Genomic DNA, 24210 nt, shown 5'->3' on the forward strand with positions numbered 1-24210 from the left:
AGGGGCCATAATTCCCGCATGCTGGCTCAGGAATTCTGGGAGTTGAAGTCCACAAGTCATGAGGGGGCCATAAGTTCCTCCATGCTGGCTCAGGAATTCTGGGAGTTGAAGTCCACGAGTCATGAGGGGGGCCATAGTTCCTTCATGCTGGCTCAGGAATTCTGGGAGTTGAAGACCACGAGTCATAAAAGAGCCAAGGTTGCCTACCCCTGGTATAAGGTCTCCTACTGGAGCAGGAATTCTGGGAGTCGAAGTCCACGAGTCATGTAGGGGCCATAGTTCCTCCATGCTGGCTCAGGAATTCTGGGAGTTGAAGTCCACGAGTCATGAAGGGGCCAAAGTTCCCATGCTGGCTCAGGAATTCTGGGAGTTGAAGTCCACGAGTCATGAGGGGGCCATAATTCCCCCATGCTAGCTCAGGAATTCTGGGAGTTGAAGTCCACGAATCATAAAAGAGCCAAGGTCGCCTACCCCTGGACTAAGGGCAGAGGGAGGAGGAAAGAGACACCTGTCTAGGACAGCCCATAATGATAACAAATCAACCTCTTCCAACAGCTCCCAGTTATCTGGAAGTGGAACTGAAGAAAAATCTGAAGGTTGGGTCAGGCCAAGAAGTCACAAAGCCATTGTGAATTGGGGGTGGGAGGTGTGTGTTTCTGGGTTGTTACTCATTCCTCCCAGCAGCTGGTACAGGGCAGGGAAAGGGGGATTCGTATCCCCTCCCCCCAGGACGGGGTGGGTGAGAGAAATAGACAAATAGAAGAGCCATTTATCCCGATGACAGACCATCAATAAAGACACAGTCTCACTACATCGAAAAACTGCCAGCAAATGGACAAAAATTAATAAATGGACTCAGAAAACGCTTTCTTTTGTTTTGTCTGTTTTTAATTAAAAAAACAATCGTAAAAAGAGCGTGTTGAATCCTTCTTTTGTCTGCGTGCACAGTTTTGGGAAGCGCGCCAAGCTTGCTGCTGAACTGATTTGGCTGGTGGCATCAGGGCAGAAAAATCAAGATTGTTCCTTCCGTTAACAGAATTTGTGCAAATGCCTAGATTTGGGTCAAACGCTTCTTTTGCAAAGGACGACAGCAACAACCACAAAAATAAAGTGACCGTCGATGGCCAGGAGCATGGGGCAACTCTCAAATCTGCTCTGGGATCTTTTGGGGATCAGCTGACCCATCCAACCAAAAATGGTAGGAGGGTCCTGGACGCTCTGCTCCAAAAGGCGATAGATATCAAGGACACTTGACCTACAGTGATGTTGGCTTGATATTGCATGGAGGAAAGGCAAGCATAGGCCTATGGGGTAAAGTCAGAAGGGGGAAGATCCACCACAGTGACCTCAGACATCCCCACAGAAGTTGCCAATGGGTCAAGTCCAGCCCTGCTTGGAGAAGGCAAGGGAAGGAATCTGACACAAGGATGGAAGCCCATCAGTTAACAAAGCCATCCTGCTTTTGTTGACGGAGAAACCTTCCCACCAAGTTGCCTGGACTTAATTGCAAATATAAAGATCTCAACAGTCTCCTTTTGAGGGACCTGAGAAGAGAGGGACTGTGAAATTATGCTGGGTTCATGGCTGTTCTCTCCTTAACACAGAAGAAAGAGTGGCCATCAGCACTTGGAAACAATCAACCAGTGGAACACGAGTTGCCTTCAGAAGTTGTGGGAGCTTCATCACTGGAAGCTTTCAAGAAGAGAACTGGACAGCCATTTGTCAGAAATGGAGGAGGATCTCCGGCTTGGGCAGAGGGTTGGACTAGTTGACCTACAAGGTCCCTCCCAACTCTGCTATTCTATTCTATTCTATTCTATTCTATTCTATTCTATTCTATTCTATTCTATTCTATTCTATTCTATTCTATTCTATTCTATTCTATTCTATTCTATTCTATTCCATTCCTCCACTCCATTATTCTATTCTATTCTAATTCTAATTCTAATTCTATTCTATTCTATTCTATTCTATTCTATTCTATTCTATTCTATTCTATTCTATTCTATTCTATTCTATTCCATTCCTCCACTCCATTATTCTATTCTATTCTATTCTATTCTATTCTATTCTATTCTATTCTATTCTATTCCATTCCATTCCTCCACTCCATTATTCTATTCTATTCTATTCTATTCTATTCTATTCTATTCTATTCTATTCTATTCTATTCTATTCTATTCTATTCTATTCTATTCTAATTCTATTCTATTCTATTCCTCCACTCCACTATTCTATTCTATTCTATTCTATTCTATTCTATTCTATTCTATTCTATTCTATTCTATTCTATTCTATTCTATTCTAATTCTAATTCTATTCTATTCTATTCTAATTCTATTCCATTCCATTCCATTCCATTCCATTCCATTCCATTCCATTCTATTCTATTCTATTCTCTCTACTCTACTCTTTATATTCCCTGTCCTGTCCTCTCCTCTCCCTTCTTACAGACAGACACTCAAGCTGGACAGAGTAATAGGAGAAGGGGCCCAGATAGAATTTCTCAAATGACCATCATGTTCGGCCATGGGAGTCAGCCGCAACTTCAACCGGGCCCTGCTGAGAGCAAGCTTTCGTTCAAGACCGGTGGGTCAGTATGTTTGTGGGAAAAGGAGAGACAGGGAAAAGACACACGTTTTGTGGCTTGGAGAGAACCTTTTCCTCATGTCATCGTCTCTTGCTCGTCGCCAGGCAGCATTTAAAGCAGACTGACGTGACACTGATGGTCAACCGGTATAGCAAGGCAGATCCGTGGTGGGACGTAATCCTAGCAAAGGGACCTCCTTGTAAGATTATAAACTTATGAAATAGGGGCTGACTTAGAAACTCTTCTCGTCCTTTGGCACTAACTGAAGTACAACTAGAACTGTTCCTAGAACCACTTCATTAGAAAGGAACCAGGAACTGCTTCTTCCACCTCCGAACCACCATCCAGTGAAAGCTGGTCACTGCCTCCAGAGGCTTCTACCGTCACGTTTTTTTCTTCTCATGCTTAGCCCCAACTCCACCTCTTTTTTTAAAAAAAAATCGGAATGGATTCAGAGCTGGAGGGGCACCAAAGCCCACCTAACCTCAACCCTTTTGGGCCTTGGACCACCAGATCACCCGTTTCCAGTCTACACGGAACATTTTCCCCCGTCTAGGACCAGTTCTCTCCAGAGACTTGGCTTGACTCACAGTTCGATTCTCACCGACTGAAGGGTGACTCGGCCTTCCATCCTTCCGAGGTCGGTAAAATCAGGACCCAGATTGGGGGGGGGGGGGGCTGACTCTGTAGACTGCTTAGAGAAGGCTGTAAAGCACTGTGAAGCGGTGTATAAGTCTATCTTGCTGTCTGTCTATCATTTGTCTGTCTGTCTGTCTATCTATCTATGTCTATCATATGTACATGACTATCTATCCAATCTATGTCTATACCTATGTCTGTATGTCTGTATGTCTATGTCTATCTAAATAATAATAATAATAATAATAATAATAATAATAATAATAATAATAATAATAATAATAATAATAATAATAATAATAATAATAATAGTTGGAAGGGGTCTTGGTGGTCATCTAGTCCAGCCCCCTGGTCAGGCAGGAAACCCTGTACCATTTCAGACAAATGGCTGTCCAATCTCTTCTTAAAAACTTCCAGCGGTGGAGCATTCACCGCTTCTGGAGGCAGGTTGTTCCACTGGTTAATTGTTCTCACTGTCAGGAAGTTTCTCCTTAGTTCCAGGTTGCTTCTCTCGTCCTTCTCTTCATTAAAGTAGACATACTCAATTCCAGCAACCGTTCTTTATATGTTTTAGCCTCCCCTAATCATCTTTGTTGCTCTTCTCTGTACTCTTTCTAAAGTCTCAACCTCTTTTTTACATCATGGTGACCAAAACTGGATGCAGTATTCCTAGTGTGGCCTTACCAAGGCATTGTAAAGTGGTATTAATATCTATCTATCTATCTATCTATCTATCTATCTATCTATCTATCTATCTATCTATCTATCTATCTATCTATCTATCATCTATCTATCTATCTATCTATCTATCTATCTATCTATCTATCATCTATCATCTATCTATCTATCTATCTATCTATCTATCTATCTATCTATCTATCTATCTATCTATCTATCTATCTATCTAATCTGTCTATCATAAGGTAAAGGTAAAGGTTCCCCCACACATGCGTGCTAGTTGTTTCTGACTCTAGGGGCCGGTGCTCATCTCCGTTTCAAAGCCGAAGAGCCAGCGCTTGTCCGAGGACGTCTCCGTGGTCATGTGGCCGGCATGACTAGATGCCAAAGGCGCACGGAACGCTGTTCCCTTCCCACCGGAGTGGTCCCTATTTTTCTACTTGCATTTTTACGTGCTTTCGAACTGCTAGGTTGGCAGAAGCTGGGACGAGTAACAGGCGCTCACTCTGTTACGCGGCACTCGGGATTCGACCCGCCAAACTGCTAACCATTTGAACTATCATATCTACGGTATATCTATATGTCTGTCTGTCTGTCTATCTATCTATCTCCGGGGTAGCGCAGTGGATAGAATGCAGTATTGCAGGTTAATTCTGCCAACTGCCAGGCGTTCAATCCTGATGGGGCTCATAGTGGACTCAGCCTTCCATCCTTCCAAGGTTGGTAGAACAAGGACCCAGATTTTGGGGGGGTTAATATGCTGACTCTGTAAATCACTTAGAGAGGGCTGTAAAGTGCTGCGAAGCGCTATATATAAGACTAAGTGCTACTGCAATTTGGTGACCAGAGACTCCTCTAGCCCCTTGGCATCCCACAGAAAGACCAGCGCTACTCTGGGTCTACCACTGAGTATGGTGATCCAGAGCAGGTCGGCATCCGCGCACCCCCTTTCCATGGGGCCAAGCGCGATCCCGTTTCACCCAAATCCGGCCCCTTCCTTCCAACATCTCTCTTTACCTCCATCCTTCTCGGCTTCGTCCCGGATTAGTGGGGAGGTGAGGGTCACTCTGAGGGTCAACGGGAGCGCCGTTGTGCTACGGACGACGATGGCCGCTTCGCTGGGATGGTGTTCTATGTGGTACTTCTCTTCTGTGAGTTTCTGAAACAAGCCAGAAATGGCTCCGTCAAGCCACAGGGTGGGGAGAATTGTTGGGTGTCCAGCAGAGAAAAATGACTCTGCCGAAAGCTCGGAACGAACCCATGGTTTTGCAGAAACTGCGACTGTAAACATTGAAACAACCACAGCAGCAGCAGCAGCAGCAAAGCGAGACTTGGGAGTCTTCTTCTGGGGGAGGGAAACAACCACTTTGGAGGGAGGGGGAGGTTTTTTCCCCCTTGCTAGAAATGCTGGCCGAGGGTTTCTGGAGCATTCAAGAAGAGTCAGGAAAACCAAGTTGTTGTTTTTTTTAAAAAAAGAAGTTGGCTAAGAATTGCTGCAGTGCAGGTATATTTCTCGGTCCCCGGAGGCTGCGAAAACAGCCTCCTTTCTCCGAGGGCTTTCCGCACTGGCCGGCAGACAGCCCATCAAGCCTGCGAAGACCATCCAGGGCCTCACAATCCACAATCAGTTGTGACTCTTGCACCAGACTGTAAGGCAGGAGACCCCAAGAAAACCTGCTTCCCTGTTGCCTGAGCCAATCCATCCATCCGCTCTTAAAGAGAGCTTGAAATGGCCACCGATTGGCCTGTTCAGACACGATTTCACACAACAATAAGAGGGGACCCTCCAACTTTCTACAACTGGAGTCATTCACCAACATCATAAACTACCCCTGATTTTTCTCGGTTTGTACAACCGGTCAGAACCGTTTATTTATTTATTTATTTATTTATTGACAGAATTAACCCTGCTTTCATTTTGATTGAGATTATTGCTGTTTTGAACTAATCCTAACAAAGATCCTTTCCGGTCTTCTACGATACAATTCACTAAAAATAAAAATTATCTCTCGTAGTTATGCTTCTTAGCAGGAACAACGTTATTAGCACCGATTCGCACCCCAAATTGGTGTGTGTGTCTCTCTCTCCCGGTTATTTCTAGAGCTGCCGATCCGATTATCTTATCTGACAAGCTGCCAAATTGGTCTGCCTAAGGCAGCAGACAACACCAATAACAACCACAACAATGAGTGGTTTAGAATATTGGAAAAATGTACACAGGTAGTCCTCGGCTTACTAAACTTTGTTTAATGACTGTCTGAAGTTACACTGGAAAAAAAAGTGACATGACCGCTTTTCACATGATTTACAGTCAGATGCTTGACAGCTGGTTCATGACGGTTGTGGTGTCCGTGTGTGTGTGTGTGTTTGTGTGTCACGTGATCCCCTTTTGCGACCTTCTGACAAGCAAAGACAATGGGGAAGCCAGATTCACTTCACAACCGGGTTAACTAATTGAACAACTGCAGCAATTCGCTTAACAAATGCGGCGAGAAGAGTCGTAAAATGGGCGACTTAATAAATGTCTCACTGAACAACATCAATTGGACTCAATTGTGCTCATAAGTGGAGGACTCCCTGTTAACAAAAGAGGCACGTTCTGAGGTTTAGTTATCCAGTTAAGGGATACCTGACACTAATAAGTAGATTGTGACTTGGAAGCAACTTAACTTGCTTGTGGCTTTCTGCATTTTGAGCTGAAGGGCGTCACAATTACAAGTATTTCCTGGCTGGTGCGGGATTTTCGGAGGGCAGAGATTTGAGCACGGGGCGGCAGTGGGCTCAGAAAAGTCATCTTGCCAAGAAAAATGATTTTCAAAATGCTGCCTCCAGCAACCGGCAGCAGAAGAGGGGGGGGGGGAAGAAAAAAGCCAAGAAGCCCACACTGTTTCTTTTTTTCTCACCTTCTCTGGAGAACAACTTGTGTGTTGCCAAGAAAAAACGGATGCATTTTTTAAAACCGCCCCAGTTTTTCCTTGGTTGAGAAGAAAAAAAACATGCTGGGAAAAATGTCTTCTGCACCCAGATAATAAAACAGGGAGCAGCAGCGCCCAGAGTTTGGTTGGTGTGTGTGTGTGTGTGTGTGTGTGTGTGTGTGTGTGTGTTTCATTCTCCCAGCTTGTGGAGTGGTTTCTGAACGTTGTGTTACCAGGCTGGGTAACCTCTTCAGCAGAGTATAGGGCAGGGGTAGGCAACCTCGGCTCTTTTATGACTCATGGACTTCAACTCCCAGAATCCCTGAGTCAGCATAGCTGACTCAGGAATTCTGGGAGTTGAAGTCCATGAGTCATAAAAGAGCCGAGGTTGCCTACCCCTGGTATAGGGGATGTCAGTGTCCTTCTGTTTAGAAGGGCTTCTGGTGTGGGTGTGTTGAGTGAGGGTCTTGTGATGGGTCAGGTGTGAGTCATCGGTGAGAGGCTTGTGACCTCCCACCAGCCTACGAACCCCTCCGTATCCAAATCAACCCCACAGCCAACCAGAGGCAGCACCGACTCTCAACCATCCCGCGGAATCCCCCACTTCCCACCAGCAGTGACCTTGACCTGACATAACCTCCCCTTCACAAGACCCTCATTCGCGCCTGACCCATCACAAGACCCTCACTCGACACACCCACACCTGAAGCCCTTACAAACCAAAGAACACCGACATCCCCTAATCTCCGCTGAAGATGTTCCCTAGTGTGGTAAGGCAACGTTCAGAAACCAACCCATAAGCTGGGAGAGCCAACTGCCACCCTCGTGTCTATGTTGTTTTGTTGGCAACAATGTGTGAAAGGTTCTAAGGTCCTTTTGTCTGCTTCCCAGGGGGAGACTACAGCCCTAACAGGGCTTCGGGGTTGCCCATCCAAGTATGAACCAGGCCAGATCCCACTTAGCTTCCAAGCCAGAAGAGCTGTGCTAAGAGATGTATAGGAGACCCATCGGAAGACTCCCTGGTGACTCACACCTGACCCATCACAAGACCCTCACTTGACACACCCACAACTGAAGCCTTTATAGGCAGAAGGACACTGACATCCCTTAAACTCCGCTGAAGAGGTTCCTAGCCTGGTAACGCAACGTTCGGAAACCATCCCACAAGCTCAGAGAACGGACATCCTCACCCTCATCCAACACCCGGGCTACAGCTCTTTGCCACTATTGCAAACCCAGAGATCAACTATCAATGTGGGCTTCTTGAGTTTGGGCTCACCTGGATTTGGACAGGTAGATTGTCTTTGATGAGGGATAAGAGGGTCTCTGTGGGCTTCTCTTTGCACATGAGGACCAGCTCCAGGTCCATGTCGTCCTTTATCAACAAGCCTTTGGCCACCAAACCAATCCTCATCACGCCACACAAGATCCGGCCACCTTGCTCCCTGGAAAGAGTGGAAATTTCATCATTACGATTGGTTGCACAGTCAGCCAGATGTTTAGGCTGGATTGGGCATTTTGGTCCACTTCTTGAGACCTTCCCAAGGACTTGGGATAGGCAGATGTGGCGGTTTGATGGGGTTACAAGCATCATCGCAGGATGTTAAGCTGTTCCCAGCAAAGCTGCCTTTGGCAATTGACTGACGGGGATTCTGTCAATGCCGAAGGTATCCTAACAATAAATTATTACGGTTCATCGCACAGGCAGCAGGTTATTTAGGCTGGATTTTTGTCCACCTATTGAGACCTTCCCAAGGACGTGGGATAGGCTGATGTTGATCCTTCAGGGTGCTAAAAATCTCCTTGCAGGATGTAAGCTGTTCCTAATGAAGCTGCCTTCTGCAATTGACCAATGGGGATTGTGTCAATGCCAACAGTGCTTCAATGGTACTCCAGCTGTTTTGGGATCACACACAAGACTCTTGTGTGGACCCCACCTCTGCTTTCTTTTGCCGCAACCGTCCTACTTCAGCTTGCAATTATTATTATAGTATTTTCCACCTGCTTTGCCCTCTTAAACCCAGAACGTTCGACAAGGGACGTTGCAAGGCTTCAGAGCGTGCAGGAATGTGAACGCCAGACTGTTAACTCATTAGAGCAGCTGTTTCGGCTTCCAGAGGGTAACGCAACTCACACCAAGACGATCGTGCCAACAGCTCAGTGACAACGGGAAGCTGGGATTTTGGAAAATGCTGGACCGGCAACTCAGTTCACCCCCAAGCAGCTGAAGGGCAAATGGAAAGCTACGGATGCTCTTATGCAGAGTAGTCTCTTCAACCAGACAGTGGCTGCCTCTGAAAATCCTCACCTTGATGTAAGGACACAGCACAGCTGGCCCATATAATCTGCCACGTCACAGAGTTTTTACCACTAATAAATTTTGCATTTAAAGCTCCACGCCCTCCTTCTTCCAATCACCATCCATTTTCTGCTCCAGAGAATCTGAGGTATGTTTCCCCCCCCCTTTCTCGTCTTTCTTGTGGCAAGGAAAGCTTGCAAGGGAGGGAAGTGTGGGGGGGGGGCTTCTACTCATTGCAGGAGCTTTTTATGCATAAAGGGCTCATTCCCTTTTTTAAAAAGATGTGGGGAGCGGACAGAGAGAGCTGTAGCAAGGCTGGCATCGGGAAAGAAAATGAAATTAGGGTCAAGAGGCAGACCGCGCAAGCTTCCTTATCGGCAAGCTGCACATTTGGGGGAACATCTGGCCAAAAGTGTTTATCCACCTGTCTACGCGCGCACCAAAGAAAACAGCACCCCAAATTTAGCACGAGCTTATGTAAAAAAAAATTCCAGCACAGAGAACCAGGGGAAAAACAGGCTCCTGGAGTTTGCACCATCGGCAGTTGTTAAAAATGTAATCACCACCTCTGATTTTTCTGGCAAAAAGAGATGGCGAAGGGAAGGATGTTGCGCATTCAATTGAACAACCAACTAACAACTTTTGCTCTGATTTCCTTCCTGCTCTTCGTTCCCAATCTCCTGGTGATGCCTCCTGAATATGTCGTGGTTAACTATGCCTGGATGGATCTTCCTCAAGCAGCTTCAACGCTCCCCAAACGCCAAGAAGGTCCCTTGATTAGTACCTCATCCAAGAGCAGAGAGCAGACCCCACCCCCCACCCCAGATTGGACACACATCTTAGGGTTCAAATTGTCAAGCGCTGGGGAAATTGGGAGATCCCAGCAGTTCAAATGAATATAAAGATTTATTGCAAGCTTCAGCTCTCTACAAGAATCTGAACTACTAACCGGTCAATGGAAAAGGGCAGTAGATAACAACAACAACAACAACAACAACAACAACTAGAGTTGGAAGGGACCTTGGAGGTCTTCTAGTCCAACCCCCTGCTCAGGCAGGAAACCCTATACCATTTCAGACAAGTGGCTGTCTCTTCTTAATCCAGGAAGGAGGGAAGGAAGGAAGGAAGGAAGGAAGGAAGGAGGGAGGGAGGGAGGGAGGGAGGGAGGGAGGGAAGGAAGGAAGGACAGAGTTGGAAGGGACCTTGGAGGTCATCTAGTCCAACCACCAGCTCAGGCAGGAAATTCTGTACCATTTCAGACAAATGGCTCTCCAATCTCTTCTTAAAAACTTCCAATGTTGGAGCATCCACAACTTCGGAAGGCCGGTTGTTCCACTGATTGATTGTCCCCACTGTCAGGTATAAAAATGGTGTCTGAAATGGTATGAGGTCTCCTGCTTGAGCAGAGGGCTGGACTAGAAGACCTCCAGGGTCCCTTCCCTTCCACCTCTATTCCGATTCATCTTCATATGATTCAGGTAGGTTTTCCCAGGAATGTAAGCGGACGCTCCCAGGGTGGAAGGCAGCAAAGGTGCGGAGAGAGATCCAAGCACTGTGGCGTTGTTGCAACCACAGTTACTGACACGAATGCAGATTCTGCGGGATTCCCCTGGGCAAACGCCACGCCAACGCTTCAGGGGGTCCAGTGGGAAGCGTGTGCTTCACCCCAAACCTCCTTTGGACGGTAGGACCTCAGAGCCATTCGTTACAACTCAATCCGGTGCCGAGGGAGTCCGCAAACTGGCCAGATCGTTTGTTTTGCGCCACAGGTCTTCTCTCTCCCTACAATTTGTTTGTGCGCCCATTGATGGCTTCTTGCTGGAGCCTCAAAGTCCAGATATGTGGTCTGTGGGCTTTTTTTTTTAAGTTTTTTAAAAAAAACCCTCAAGAAAGTGGACCAGCTGCTCTGGCTGTTTTCCAACTGAGCAGGCTGTCGGCTGGTCCACACGGAGGGAGGAGATGTAGGCCCATATTTGGCTTCCTTCCTGGTAGGACGACTCGTCCTGGCTAATCCAGCCAGAGAGTTTAAAGTTCTTCTCTAACTGCTAATCTAGCCTAGGCCCCCGCAGCCATGTCAGGTTACACACTGAACTCCACCGACGTGGACCTGAGCACCAAGTGTTACTCAGAGGCATCTCCCTAACGCGTCTCCCTTCGGCCAGCCTGTCTCGCCTTATTTAACCCGGAGACTTCTCAGCTGACAGCTGCACAGGGCGCAACTGACAGATGCTTCCCCGTCCTCGGAGAGTATGCGGCAATGTCCCCCTTTGGCAAACCCTGCATTGCCAGCCCTCTTTTCTCACCGACTCGGGAAGACAGGGGTAGCTCGGCAAATTCTAGCCGAAAAGATCTCAAGATCCCAGAAGGAGCTACAGGATGAGCTGGTTACTCAAGCCCAGCCCTGAGTCCACATTTCCCCAAAAATAAGACCGGGTTTTAATATTACGTTTTGCTCCAAAAGACGCATTAGGTCTTATTTTTCGGAAAAATACGGTACTAAGTGCGTCCGTCTGGCTGACGATCTTAATTGGGGCTTATTTTGGGGGTGGGGGTCTTATATTATGAGCCTCCTGAAAAATCAGGCTGGGGGGGGGAAACAGGGTACGTTCCTGGACATAAAGAGTGCAGAGAAAAGCAACAAAGATGATCAGGCGACTGCAGGCTAAAATGTATAAGGGACGGTTGCTGGAATTGGGTCTGTCTAGTTTAATGAAGAGAAGGATGAGGGGTGACATGATAGCAGTCTTCCAATATCTCAGGGGCTGCCCCAAAGAAGAGGCAGTCAAGCTATTCTCCAAAGCGCCCGAAGGCAGGACAAGAAGCAACGGATGGAAACTAACCAAGGAGAGAAGCAACCTAGAACTAAGGAGAAACTTCCTGACAGTGAGGAACAATTAACCAGTGGAACAACCTGCCTCCAGAAGCGGTGAATGCTCCAACACTGGAAGTTTTTAAGAAGAGACTGGACAGCCGTTTGTCTGAAGTGGGATAGGGTTTCCTGCCTGAGCAGGGGGTTGGACTAGATGACCTTCAAGGTCCCTTCCAACTCTGTTATTCTATATTTTATTCTCTATTCTACATAGGGAAGAAGGGAGACTTGGTCTTCTGCCAGGAAGATGACATCTCACATTCTTTCCTAATGTTCTCCATAACTATGAACCTTCAAAGCCCAAGCAGATCACCTACTGAGCTGTGCGTGGAGTAAATTTTCCACCCAGCACAACTGGTCCGCCCACGTTTCAAGCACTCACTTGCTACTCCGGCCATCAGCCGTTTCCTCTTGGTCCTCCGAGCTGTCCTCCATCCTAGAAGATTTGCTCGTCTCGTCCATCCAGTCGGAGACCTGCTTAAGGGCACACTCGACGGTGGAAACCATGTTCTGGACAGCTTCGAGTTCCTCTGGAGACGGATAAATCATCGAATGTTTCATCATCACGTGCCGGTCATCGTTAGCAAACGATCGGATTGATCTCTGCGGGGAGGGGCAGGAAGGAACCGAGGTCAAGGTGAGGTTCCCCAAGATCAGGGGTAGGCAACCTTGGCTCTTTTAGGACTTGTGGACTTCAACTCCCAGAATTCCTGAGCTAGCATGGCTCAGCATGGAAACCTCTCTCTTTCCCCTCAGCATGGCTGGCTCAGGAATTCTGGGAGTTGAAGTCCATGAGTCATAAACGAGCCAAGGTTGCCTACCCCTGGTACAGGGCAGGGGTCTTCAAACTTGGCCCTTTGATGACTTGTGGACTTCAACTCCCAAAAGCCCTCAGCCAGCATGGCTCAGCTTGAAAAACTCTCCCCTCAGCATGGCTGGCTCAGGAATGCTGGGAGTTGAAGTCCACGAGTCATAAAAGAGCCAAGGTTGTCTACCCCTGCCAAAGACGATAGAGAAACCAATTAGTCAAAATGACAAGATAGATAAGATCACCTTTATTGTCTTTTTTTTTTACTGTGGGCACACTGGCACACATTAAAAATGAAATTCTGTTGCCTGCTCTCAAAGCGTACACATATGTAACACGCATATACAAATGCTATATACAACATATGTATATACCTACATCCTTACATGCAAATACATATAAATATTAATCGCTCTCCATCTTGAATACGTAACAGAAGGAGGAAGCTTGAGAGTTCACAAGGTCGACACCATATGGAATGCAACTGGATGTTCTGCTTCGGATGCCACGGAGCCCCCCTCCTCCCAGAAGGGAACAAGGAAAACAGGCCGCGGAGAGGGTGCGTGGCGTCCCAGACAATCTGGCGGACGCTGCTCAAGCGACGCTTCTGTGCCACGTCCTGGATGGGAGGGAGGGAACTCTGCCAACGATCTTTTCAGCCGTCCTCACCACTCTCTGCACCGCCTTCCTGTCCAAAGCAGTGAGGCTTCCAAAAAGGCCATATGACAGGATGCTCTCAATCATCCCTCAGTAGAAAGTGGTGAGGACAGGCAGAAAATGCAGGCGTTGCTGTGCCCGCTTCACCAGTGTCTCACTGATATATGACAAAGCCATATATCATAACACCATCATGAGAACCCAACATAACCTCAACCCAGCATGCCAAGGACCTGCTGACGGACATTTGGTTAGCCATGGCTGAAAACAGTCTTGGTCCAGAAGAGTCCTTGAGGTGAGCAGGAAGACAAAACCCCTGGGTTTTCACTGATTTCTTTTTTACTTAATTTCGTTGTGAGTTACACAATGACAATAAAGATATTCTCTTCTCTTCTCTTCTAATTCTATTTCTTATTCTATTCTGCATTCTATTCTATTCTATTCTATTTTATTTCATTCCATATTTTCTATTCTATTCTATTCTATTCTATTCTATTCTATTCTATTCTATTCTATTCTATTCTATTCTATTCTATTCTATTCTATTCTTTCATTCCATATTTTCTATTCTATTCTGTTCTGTTCTATTTCATTCCATATTTTTAATTCTATTCTATTCTATTCTGCATTCTATTCTATTCTATTCTATTCTCATTCCATATTTTTTATTCTATTCTATTCTATTCTATTCTATTCTATTCTATTCTATTCTATTCTATTCTATTTCATTCCGTATTTTTTATTCTATTCTATTCTATTCTATTCTATTCTATTCTATTCTATTCTATTCTATTCTATTCTATTCTATTCTATTCTATTCATTTCATATTTTTTATTCTATTCCTATTCCTATTCCTATTCTATTCCTATTCCTATTCCTATTCCTATTCCTATTCCTATTCCTATTCCTATTCTATTCTATTCTATTCTATTCTATTCTATTCTATTCTATTCTATTCTATTCTATATTTCATTCCATGTTTTCTATTCTATTCTATTCTATTCTATTCTATTCTATTCTATTCTATTCTATTCTATTCTATTCCATTCCATATTTTTTATTCTATTCTATTCTATTCTATTCTATTCTATTCTATTCTATTCTATTCTATTCTATTCTTCTATTTCATTCCATATTTTTATCCTATTCCTATTCTATTCTATTCTATTCTATTCTATTCTATTCTATTCTATTCTATTCTATTCTATTCTATTCTATTCTATTCTATTCTATTCCATTCCATTCCATTCCATTCCATTCCATTCCATTCCATTCTGAATTTCCTCCCAGCAGAAAGGAATAAGGAAGCACCTCATTTTGACTGGTCCACCAGAGAAGGAAGGCTGGTTACTCAGCACCTCGTCTTTCTCCAAAGGAAGAGGACCTCAAAGGGAGGTGAGATGTCACCCTGACAGGAATAAAGTATCTCAAACTAGATGACTGAGATGAGATGACTAGAAGTGGGAGGCAACCCTCCGGTCTCCCACCCCAAGCCACAACATCCGGACGACCCAGATGTTTGATCTTTTTGGTTGGCCTTACTGAATCCACGGTGCTGTCAACCTCCAGACTGAGCATCCAAGTCAAGTCCAGGATTCCTCAAAAGCCATCCCTCTCTTCAGCTATTTTGGGGAGAAGTTGCAGAAGCCTCCCCCGTATGTGTGTGTGTGTGTGTGTGTGCACATGCGCAGGGCTTTTTTTTGTCATAGAACGCTCAGAACGGAGTTCTGGCACCTTTTTTTGGGTGGAACCTTGTAGGGTAGGCAAGGCGGGTTGTGTGATGTGTGTGAGTTCCGGCACTTTTTTCTTTTACAAAAAAAAGCAGTGTATACTGGGAAAGATCGAGGGCAAGAGAAGAATGGGACGACAGAGAATGAGGAAGGGGAAAGGCAGGGGGGGGGAAATGCCCTCCAAATCCCAGCCATGAAGAACCCCAGCGAAGAGGACAACCCCTCCCCACGGACCCCCTGAGTTCAAGGTAAAGGTAAAGGTAAAGGTTCCCCCGCACATGCGTGCTAGTCGTTTCCGACTCTAGGGGCCGGTGCTCATCTCCGTTTCAAAGCCGAAGAGCCAGCGCTTGTCCGAGGACGTCTCCGTGGTCATGTGGCTGGCATGACTAGACGCCAAAGGCGCACGGAACGCTGTTACCTTCCCACCGTAGTGGTCCCTATTTTTCTACTTGCGTTTTTACGTGCTTTCGAACTGCTAGGTTGGCAGAAGCTGGGATGAGTAACAGGCGCTCACTCTGTTACGCGGCACTCGGGATTCGACCCGCCACACTGCCGACCTTCTGATCGACAAGCTCAGCATCCTAACCCACTGAGGTTGCGACTGGCAAATGTCACTTTTATTAGCAAAGGTTATTTGTGCCCATCTTCTGCACTGGCGCTTAATAATTCATGCCACGCGGCCTCCACACTGGGCCTTCCACAACGGTCCCCGCTATAAATCAAGGTCTGTTTTTCACAGCTGAAGAGCAGGAGAGCCTTTAAACGCAGTCCTGTTTCCGCAAGCCCGTGGCCGGCTGGTTCAGCAAGCCGGTTCCTCAGCCGGGAATGGGACCCTCCATGCTGCAGACTGATGCTCTTTCTCTCTCCCCCCCCGCCCCCCGGGGGTGATCGGCCAGCAAGACCTACCATGGCTACAGCAGATTTCAGCTCTGATGCTCTTCGCCTTTCTCCTTTCCCCTTCTCCTGGGTATCTTGGCTAAGCACTGGGACTTCAACCAGCAGCTCCACATAAGCCTCTCAAGTCTTTTCCCAGCTCAGAAGCTCACCCAGGTGTGGCCTTCCTGGAGTCAGGTTCCACCAGGCACCTGCAAAGCCCAGAGAGAACAGGGGAGAAATTCAGAAGCAGAAGAAATCAGAAACCGGGCCGTTTCCACGGGAGAGGCTGCCTGCAGCTCAGCCAGGAGAAGGAAAGATGTCTATTTTCTGTGGAAGGCAGATATGTCCCTCAAAGGGGTTGACCACCAGCAGCTCTCCAGCCCCGACTGAATAACCGAGTTTGAAGGGACCTCGGAGGTCATCTAGTCCAACCTCCCCACCCCCACCCATGCAGGACACCCTACACCGTTTCTGACAGATGGCAGTCCAATTATTATTATTATTATTATTATTATTATTATTATTATTATTATTATTATTATTATTATTATTATTATTATTTCATGAGCCAACTAGGGAATATCATCAGTGCTAGAAGGGAGGGGGGGTTGCGAAGAGGAGGAGGAGGAGGAGAACTGTGGGCTCCTTAGTACTCTGTGAGCTGGCTTGTTTTCTTGCAGACCTTTCCTTATCCAAACTAGGAACATCTAGTTACCTAGTTTGACTAATGACACGTCTGCAAGAGAACAAGCTAGCTCACAGGGCACCAAGGACCCCTCAGGCAGAGATTTCTTTAGAGTGCAACATCACAGTCTGGCATCTTGATTACACGACAAGACAGGCCATAACAAGCAGTGACTGGGGTGGGGTGGGGTGGGAATCTGCTGGGGATCTGCCATGTCTGAAGAACCAGCCACAGAGCAAATGGCTGAATACAGATCTTAACACACAAAGCCCGGGGAGTTCGACCAGAGTTTGCTGAATAGCCAGGTCCTCACAACACAACAGAACCCTAGTTTGTCCAAGGGACACGGATTCACAGACTGTGCGAAGCCCAATCCGAACCAGGCACACAAGTCCTTAGTAAGATACACCAGCTCCACTGGGACGGGTTTTCTTCGCCAGGGAACGAGAAGCAAGCTCATCTAGCCGTGAGAAAATAAAAGGAACGCATAAGCCAACCGGGGATGTTTGCTCGCCGTCCAGGCGTGATCAACTGCTTTATTTACTCAACTTAAATATTAGACTTTCTTACAGTCCACCACCTCATTACTTGCTTTGTGGTAACCACGAAGGACCGGAGAGAAGCCAGAAACATCGCAAGCCCTTCCCAGTCTGTTGAAATGGAGTGTCACATTGCATAATTTCTGTAAGTGGGCTGGATCACATTTACACATGGTTTACTCACTCCTGTCCACATAAAACCTATGTGGATTCCTCTTCCCCCCCCTTTTTTTTTTACTACCTAGAAAAGTTAAATAAACTTATCAAATTAGGTCACACGCTATTTAGTGATAGGCACGTTTTCCCACGTCAAGTTCCAAAATGTAAACATTATATCAGAGCAAAGGGCAGATTGGTAATATTACTCAGGTGTTTATGTTTTATTTAGAGGAATAAGGTTATTTTCGAGATACGTTGGAACTGTCTGCATTTAAATTCAAATTCTCGTTAGACTGAGGCTCTCCTTGCAACCAGGGACCCACCAAGTTTTTTTCTACCCACAGATGACTGGACTGGAACAAATATTTCCATTTCTATTCCCTTCTCCATCTCAAATCTACCTGTTTATCCTGCTTTTACTTCAGAAAAGCCAGTCAAACGGAAAAAGTTCAAGTTAATTATTTCACCAGATTTTCAAATCAGTTGCCAAAGTATTGGACGGGGGATGAGAAGACCTGTGTTCAAATCTGACATGGAAGCTCATGAGACTGGTCAATTTCCTCCTCAAGTCCATCATGTATCACGGGGTGGGGGTGGGGGTGAGTCCAGGGGTTTTATTTGCTACCCTGAGTTTCTACAGAAAAAATACGCTTGCTCTATCTATCTATCAATCAATCCATCATCTACCTATCTACCTATCTACCTATCTATCTATCTATCTATCTATCTACCTCTTTATCTACTTACCTACTGATCTCTTTACCTGTCTCTCTCTACCTATCTATCTAATAAATCTGTCTGTCTGTGTATCTATCCTAGAGAAAAAGTAGGCTTGCTCTGTATAATAACAACAACAATTGTAGTACCAATAGTAATAGGCAACGTGGGTGCAATATCAAAACAACTGGAGCACCACTTGGACACCATCATCGGCATTGACAAATTCGCCATCAGTCAATTGCCAAAGGCGGCCTTACTAGGAACTGCTTCCATCCTGCGACGAGATCTGTAATACCCATCAAACATCCACATCTGCCTATCCCAGGTCCTTGGTAAGGACTCGATAGGTAGACAAAAATGCCAAATCCAGTCTGAACATCTGGCTGACTGTGCGATGAACGACGACGACAACTTTATTGTCACTTTGAATGTACACCAATCGGCATACATCAAAGTGAAATTGCGTTGCGTACAGCTCTCAAAGGGCCACCCCCTCCGATAAGACACTCCTTCTTCGTGGCCAGCTCAAAGTCACACATCGTCCATTTTAGTCTCTAGGGAGCGACGGATGGCAAACAGGACAGATGGAAATGGAGCGCTGTCTATCCACCCATCCACCCACCCATCTGTAGCTCAGGCATAGGATGACCAACCTCCCTGTCAGAAGACCCATCACAAGCCCTCACTGACGACTCACACCTGACCTATCACAAGACCTCATTTGACACACCCACACCCTTACAAACAGAAACGGACATTGACATCCCATCCCATCCCATCCATCCATCCATCCATCCATCCATCCCATCCATCCATCCATCCATCCATCACCCATCTCCATCCATAAACAAACATACAAAAAGCAGCATTACAAGCTTGCTTCCACCCCACCTGGTGTTCTTTCAGATGCCCGTCTCACTTTCACGGTAGGAGAGACCCAGCCGTTGACCTTCTCCCATTCAACCCTACCTCTGTTGAAGGTTCTGGATGCTGCCGGCCCTCAGCGGCCTCTTCCTTGCCCAACGCTCTACCTCCTCACAGCTACGACGCCCTTCCGATTTATTTCAGGGATGAAAAGCATTTTAAGCAGGCACTTGCTTTGCCAGCAAGGTGGAGTCGTCTGAGCCAGCCTGCTCAACCAGCCTTTCTTCTCGACACGAAGGCAGGCAAGCAGAGAAGGGATTTAGGACGCTGCTTCTGAACCTGTTTGAGCAAACGCCTTTGACTCAGAGGTGTCTGAAGAAAGCTTTTTCCATCTCGCGACGAACCCTTCGTCTAGCCCACAAGGAAATCAGGCCAACTCGTGTGGTCTTCCAGCCAGAGAGATGCTCCAGAGGTTGCCGTATCAAAAGTGGGCTGCAAGTCTTTCGCCACATTAGGGCCGGTCTTGGATCCTGCTTCTCCCTCCCAGCCTGGCATTGTTGTTTTGCTTCTCTCCCATTTCTCTAGCTGGACTTTGCACCTTCTCGTGCGTCCATCCCTGCTCTTTGCACAATTAGCCACTCGGTGTGTAATTCCTCCTCCATGTGGCTGGCTGTCTTAAATGGCTGCAATACCTGCGGATTGGCGTTCTCGCTGCCTGGTTCAAAGCCTGTTGGACTGCAGGGGACCGGGCAAAGCTCAACCTGACATTCCTGGGCTAAATATATCCATGGTCTGTTTTGGAAAAGACAAGCATTCCGCCCATCACTGTCTCCACCAGTTATGTCGAGACAGGCTTGGACAAATCCTGGTTTTCCCAGTGACCTCACTTCTTAACAGCTCTGCTCCTCGCTCTGGCATCATTCGGTCCACTCCTTTGCAGGTAGCCCGTCAAGTAACTTGGCCAACCCACAGCAATGTTGTAATACAGCCCAACATGGTATAAACAACTGGGAAGCCAGCAGTGGGTGTAGCAGCAGTTGCTTTAGAAATTCCAGGGAAACAAAAGTCTCCATCTCGGCAATTTTGGATCCAGAGACTACACCTTTGGGGTTGAGGTGTGCTCGGCCTGGACTTTCGAGTCACTCCCGATTCTCTGTCCAAAGGAATTTTTAAGGAAGTCTTGTGTTCAAAGATGAAGCCCACGGATTCTTCTTTTAGCATCTTGTCAACGGCCTGAAAACTGAATCTCTTAAGTAAAAATAAGTAGAAAGCTGGAATGCAAGGTGACAGTTCCTACCTCACTCTTACATCCAAAAGTAGATCTTTTTCTTCTACGTATTTTTCCCCCAAACAACAAAGAATGATAGGTGATGGAAAACATCTATCTTGTCTGTCTAGGAAGCTTCTCAATCATCCATGACTTGGTTGTCCCAAAGGTGCTTTTCAAACGTCAGGTGGACTTTCTTGGTCAAGTCCTGTTGCCTTTTGAAAAGCACCTTTGGGACACCTATCCTGTCTGCAGAAGAACAGCCCCGAGCGAGATGATAAGAGATGAAACGACATCTTCACATCACCCTGCCCTTGTTGTAGGAACATCACCCAAACGTTTGAAGCCCTCCAAATATGTCCACCAGCTCTACAAAGGGGAGACCCTGAACACAGAATAGAATAATGGAGTGGAGGAATAGAATAGAATAGAATAGAATAGAATAGAATAGAATAGAATAGAATAGAATAGAATAGAATAGAATAGAATAGAATAGAATAGAATAGAATAGAATAGAATAGAATAGAGTTGGAAGGGACCTTGGAGGTCTTCTAGTCCAGCCCCCTGCTCAAGCAGAACCTATATCATCTCAGACAAGTGATTGTCTAGCCTCTTCTTAAAAACCTCCAGTGATGGAGCACCCACGATTTCTGGTGGCAAGCTGTTCCACTGGTTAATTGTCTTCACTGTTAGGAAGTTTCTCCTTAATTCCAGGTTGCTTCTCTCCTTGATGAGTTTCCACCCATTGTTACTTGTCCTGCCCTCTGGTGCTTTGGAGAATAGTGTGACCCCCCTCTTCTTTGTGGCAGCCCCTCAAATACTGGAATACTGCTATCATATCCCCCCTAGTCCTTCTTCTCTCTAGACTAGCCAAAACCAAATCCTGCAGTTGTTCTTCGTAGGTTTTAATCTCCAGGCCTTGGATCATCGTACTTGGCTTTTCTCTGCACTTTTTCTAAAGTCTCAACATATATTATTTTTTTTGTAGTGTGGTGACCTAAATTGGTTGCAGCATTCCAGGTGTGGCCTTGTTAGGGTTTTGGAGGGAATGGAGGTTTCACAGTGCGATGGCACTAGCTCGTTTCAGACAACCTCAATGATGGGATGGGAACGACGTCTGAAGCAACCTGTCATCTCTTTCCGTGCAGGAGCTGAACCCCACGAAGTGCCGCAATGGAGAGAAGCACTGAGATTTGGGCTTGCTGGACAGATGGCTTTCTAGCGCAACCCTCACAACTTGCTGGGCCCAAACACGTGATGAAGAAGCTGTCTCTACATTTGGAGATCAAGGGCGCCATTCCCCCCACAGATGTTAATAAAAGAGAAGCTTCAAAGCAGGAAGCTGATTTTCCTTCTAGCCTCGCTTAAACAGATGCTCTCTTTCTCCCTATAGCAGGGAGTTTGTTACCACACACACACACACACACACACACACACACACACACACCAATGACAAACGGCAAAGCCCTCTGGTTCCTTCTGCACCGTAATTTTAATTTCTGGCCTCTGTTCAAAGTTCTCTCCAGCAGCATCCGTCACAGCGGGGGAACTGTATCTGGGTCATCGTCGCTCCAATGAGCATGCTGGCACTGAACGCTGGCAATAATTTATTTTATTATTTTTTTGGGTGCTCTTGGGACGAGGCCCGAATTAAACCCAGGGGAACGGAACAAAAGCTGCACACAAAAGGCGGAGAACAGTCCAAAGAACAAGCTCCCTCAACGTTTAATCCTCACACTGTCCACATCATACAATTCAGCACACAGGTGCCTTATTCCTGAATTCAGAAAAAATGGACTCTTACAGCCAATTTAGAATCAGAATTGGAGCAGAGCTGGAAGGGACCTTGGAGGTCTTCTAGTCCAGCCCCCTGCTCAAGCAGGAGACCCCTATACCATTTCAGACAGGTGGCTGTCCAGTCTGTTCTTAAAAGCCTCAGTGATGGAGCACCCACAACTTCTGGTGGCAAGCTGTTCCACTGGTTAATTAAGGAGCTTCTCCTTAATTCCAGGTTGCTTCTCTCCTTGATTAGTTGCCATCCATTGTTTCTTGTCTTGCCTTCTGGGTGCTTCGGAAAATAAATTGATCCCCTCCTCAGTGTGGCAGCCTCTCAAATACTGGAACACGGCAATCATGTCCCCACTAGTCCTTCGACGCTGAGCTTGTCGATCAGAAGGTCGGCAGTTTGGCGGGTCGAATCCCGAGTGCCGCGTAACAGAGTGAGCGCCTGTTACTCGTCCCAGCTTCTGCCAACCTAGCAGTTCGAAAGCACGTAAAAATGCAAGTAGAAAAATAGGGACCACTACGGTGGGAAGGTAACAGCGTTCCGTGCGCCTTTGGCGTCTAGTCATGCCGGCCACATGACCACGGAGACGTCCTGGGACAAGCGCTGGCTCTTCGGCTTTGAAACGGAGATGAGCACCGGCCCCTAGAGTTGGAAACGACTAGCACACATGTGCAGGGGGAACCTTTACCTTTATTTTACCCAATTCCTTCAGCCGTTCTTTATATGTTTCAGTCTCCAGGCTTTTAATCACCTTAGTTGCTCTTCTCTGCACTTTTCCCAAAGGCTCAACATCTTTTTTTTTTTTGTAATTCTCCAAATTTTTAAGCTATTTCTTGGAGAAGGCCAACAACATCTGCTCATCTGGGAAAGGCAAAGAAGCAATAGGGATGACGGTGAAATGGAGATTTCTCAAACCAGCTTTCTGTAGAGGAGAATTTGGGACACGCAGCCATCCGAAAATATGTCCACGGCTGAGTTTCGAGTGTCTGAATCAGTGTTTCTCAATCTTGGCCACAAAGTGGACTTCAACTCCCAGAATTCCGCAGCCACAGTTGAGGTCCACTGCCAAGCTGCCAAGACTGAAAAACCCTGATCTCAATCCTGCCTGGGGAAAACAGTCTTTGAGAGAAGCCTAAACATACCTTGCCATTAGTTCACTGGCAAGTTATTGCAACGCTCAAGCTTTAATGCGCTGCAATTTTTTTTTTTAACCAGGTTTACCGGCAACTGCCCCAACGCCAAAGTTTTGTTACGAGGCAATACATAAACGCTCGAAACAATAAATCCCGCCTCTAGCACTCTAGACAGCAATCGATGAGCCCAAAGTAGTTATAGAAAAAGAGTTTTGCTTTTGACTAACATGGCTTTGGCTACGGAGTGCCTCTAAACAAACTCATTCTGGAAATGAGGAAGAAGAAAAAAAAAGGAGTGGGGAGGTGGAGAGGAATATTGCTGATCGCCTGTACAGATTTTCTGCATAAAGAAGCTCTCTTAAGTGCATTTTCAAGCGAAGATGAATCTCTGGCTAGCCGGATGCACTAAAATATTTAAGAAATGAGCACGCAGGAAGATAAATTAAATCGCTGGGCTGCTTTTGACTTGTTAGCCCGCCTTCGGAGGTTCCAGCAGCCTTTCCTTGGAAGTATTGGGGGGAATCGGGTTGGCAAGCAAAGACGGTTACTTTCCGAGCCCTCTATTAGACCTGGCATCGGTTGCCAGCTGCGATTTGAAGCTCCTTTGGCTTCTGAAGGTTTGCATCCCTTCTGGAGAAGGCATAAAACCATAGGGGCAGAAAGGACAACCCCGGGGGGGCCTGGCTATTTAAATGGAGAGTCATTAATCTTTCAGCTAGCCACCGGAGCCAAGAAAAGGCCACTGAACTGTTTGGGAAAAGCAGAGAAAAACGAAAGACACCGAAGTCTCGAGGAAGGCAGCAGCATCTCATCCAGCGGAGAAGAAACCGCTGCTTTGAGATGGAACATTTCTTGATCTGAATGACCTGGAAGACGCGTTGGGCTTTCAAACCGGCTTTGAAATACATCTGGGCAAGAAGAAACTTCCCAGAGCGAAAATTTTAAATCTGCTCTGAAACGTGGGGAAAGACAAGAGAGACAGAAAACCGGGAAGC

At 46.4% G+C, this 24210-nt stretch overlaps 1 protein-coding gene across 12 annotated transcripts in view; it reads right to left on the reverse strand.

Moving 5' to 3' along the window:
- Nucleotides 1-24210, reverse strand: part of STRBP (spermatid perinuclear RNA binding protein) — an 81754-nt gene that overhangs the window by 28869 nt on the left and 28675 nt on the right. For 10 of the 12 annotated variants that reach the window (XR_014027983.1, XR_014027984.1, XR_014027985.1 and 7 more), the window contains exons 2-5: nucleotides 16093-16271; nucleotides 12373-12593; nucleotides 8102-8267; nucleotides 4925-5066 (exon numbers count right to left, since the gene is read on the reverse strand). Coding sequence is in view for 8 of the 12 variants with exons in the window: in XM_081339616.1 (XP_081195742.1) it covers nucleotides 4925-5066; nucleotides 8102-8267; nucleotides 12373-12593; nucleotides 16093-16095 (532 nt within the window). In the remaining 4 variants the exon portion in view is untranslated. Of the gene's footprint in view, nucleotides 1-4924; nucleotides 5067-8101; nucleotides 8268-12372; nucleotides 12594-16092; nucleotides 16272-19134; nucleotides 19421-24210 lie in introns of those variants that run through there. The other 2 variants (XM_081339610.1, XM_081339613.1) reach the window with 2 other exon arrangements.

This window comes from Vipera berus (assembly GCF_964194415.1).
Source record: "Vipera berus genome assembly, chromosome: 15".
NCBI lineage: Eukaryota > Metazoa > Chordata > Lepidosauria > Squamata > Viperidae > Vipera > Vipera berus.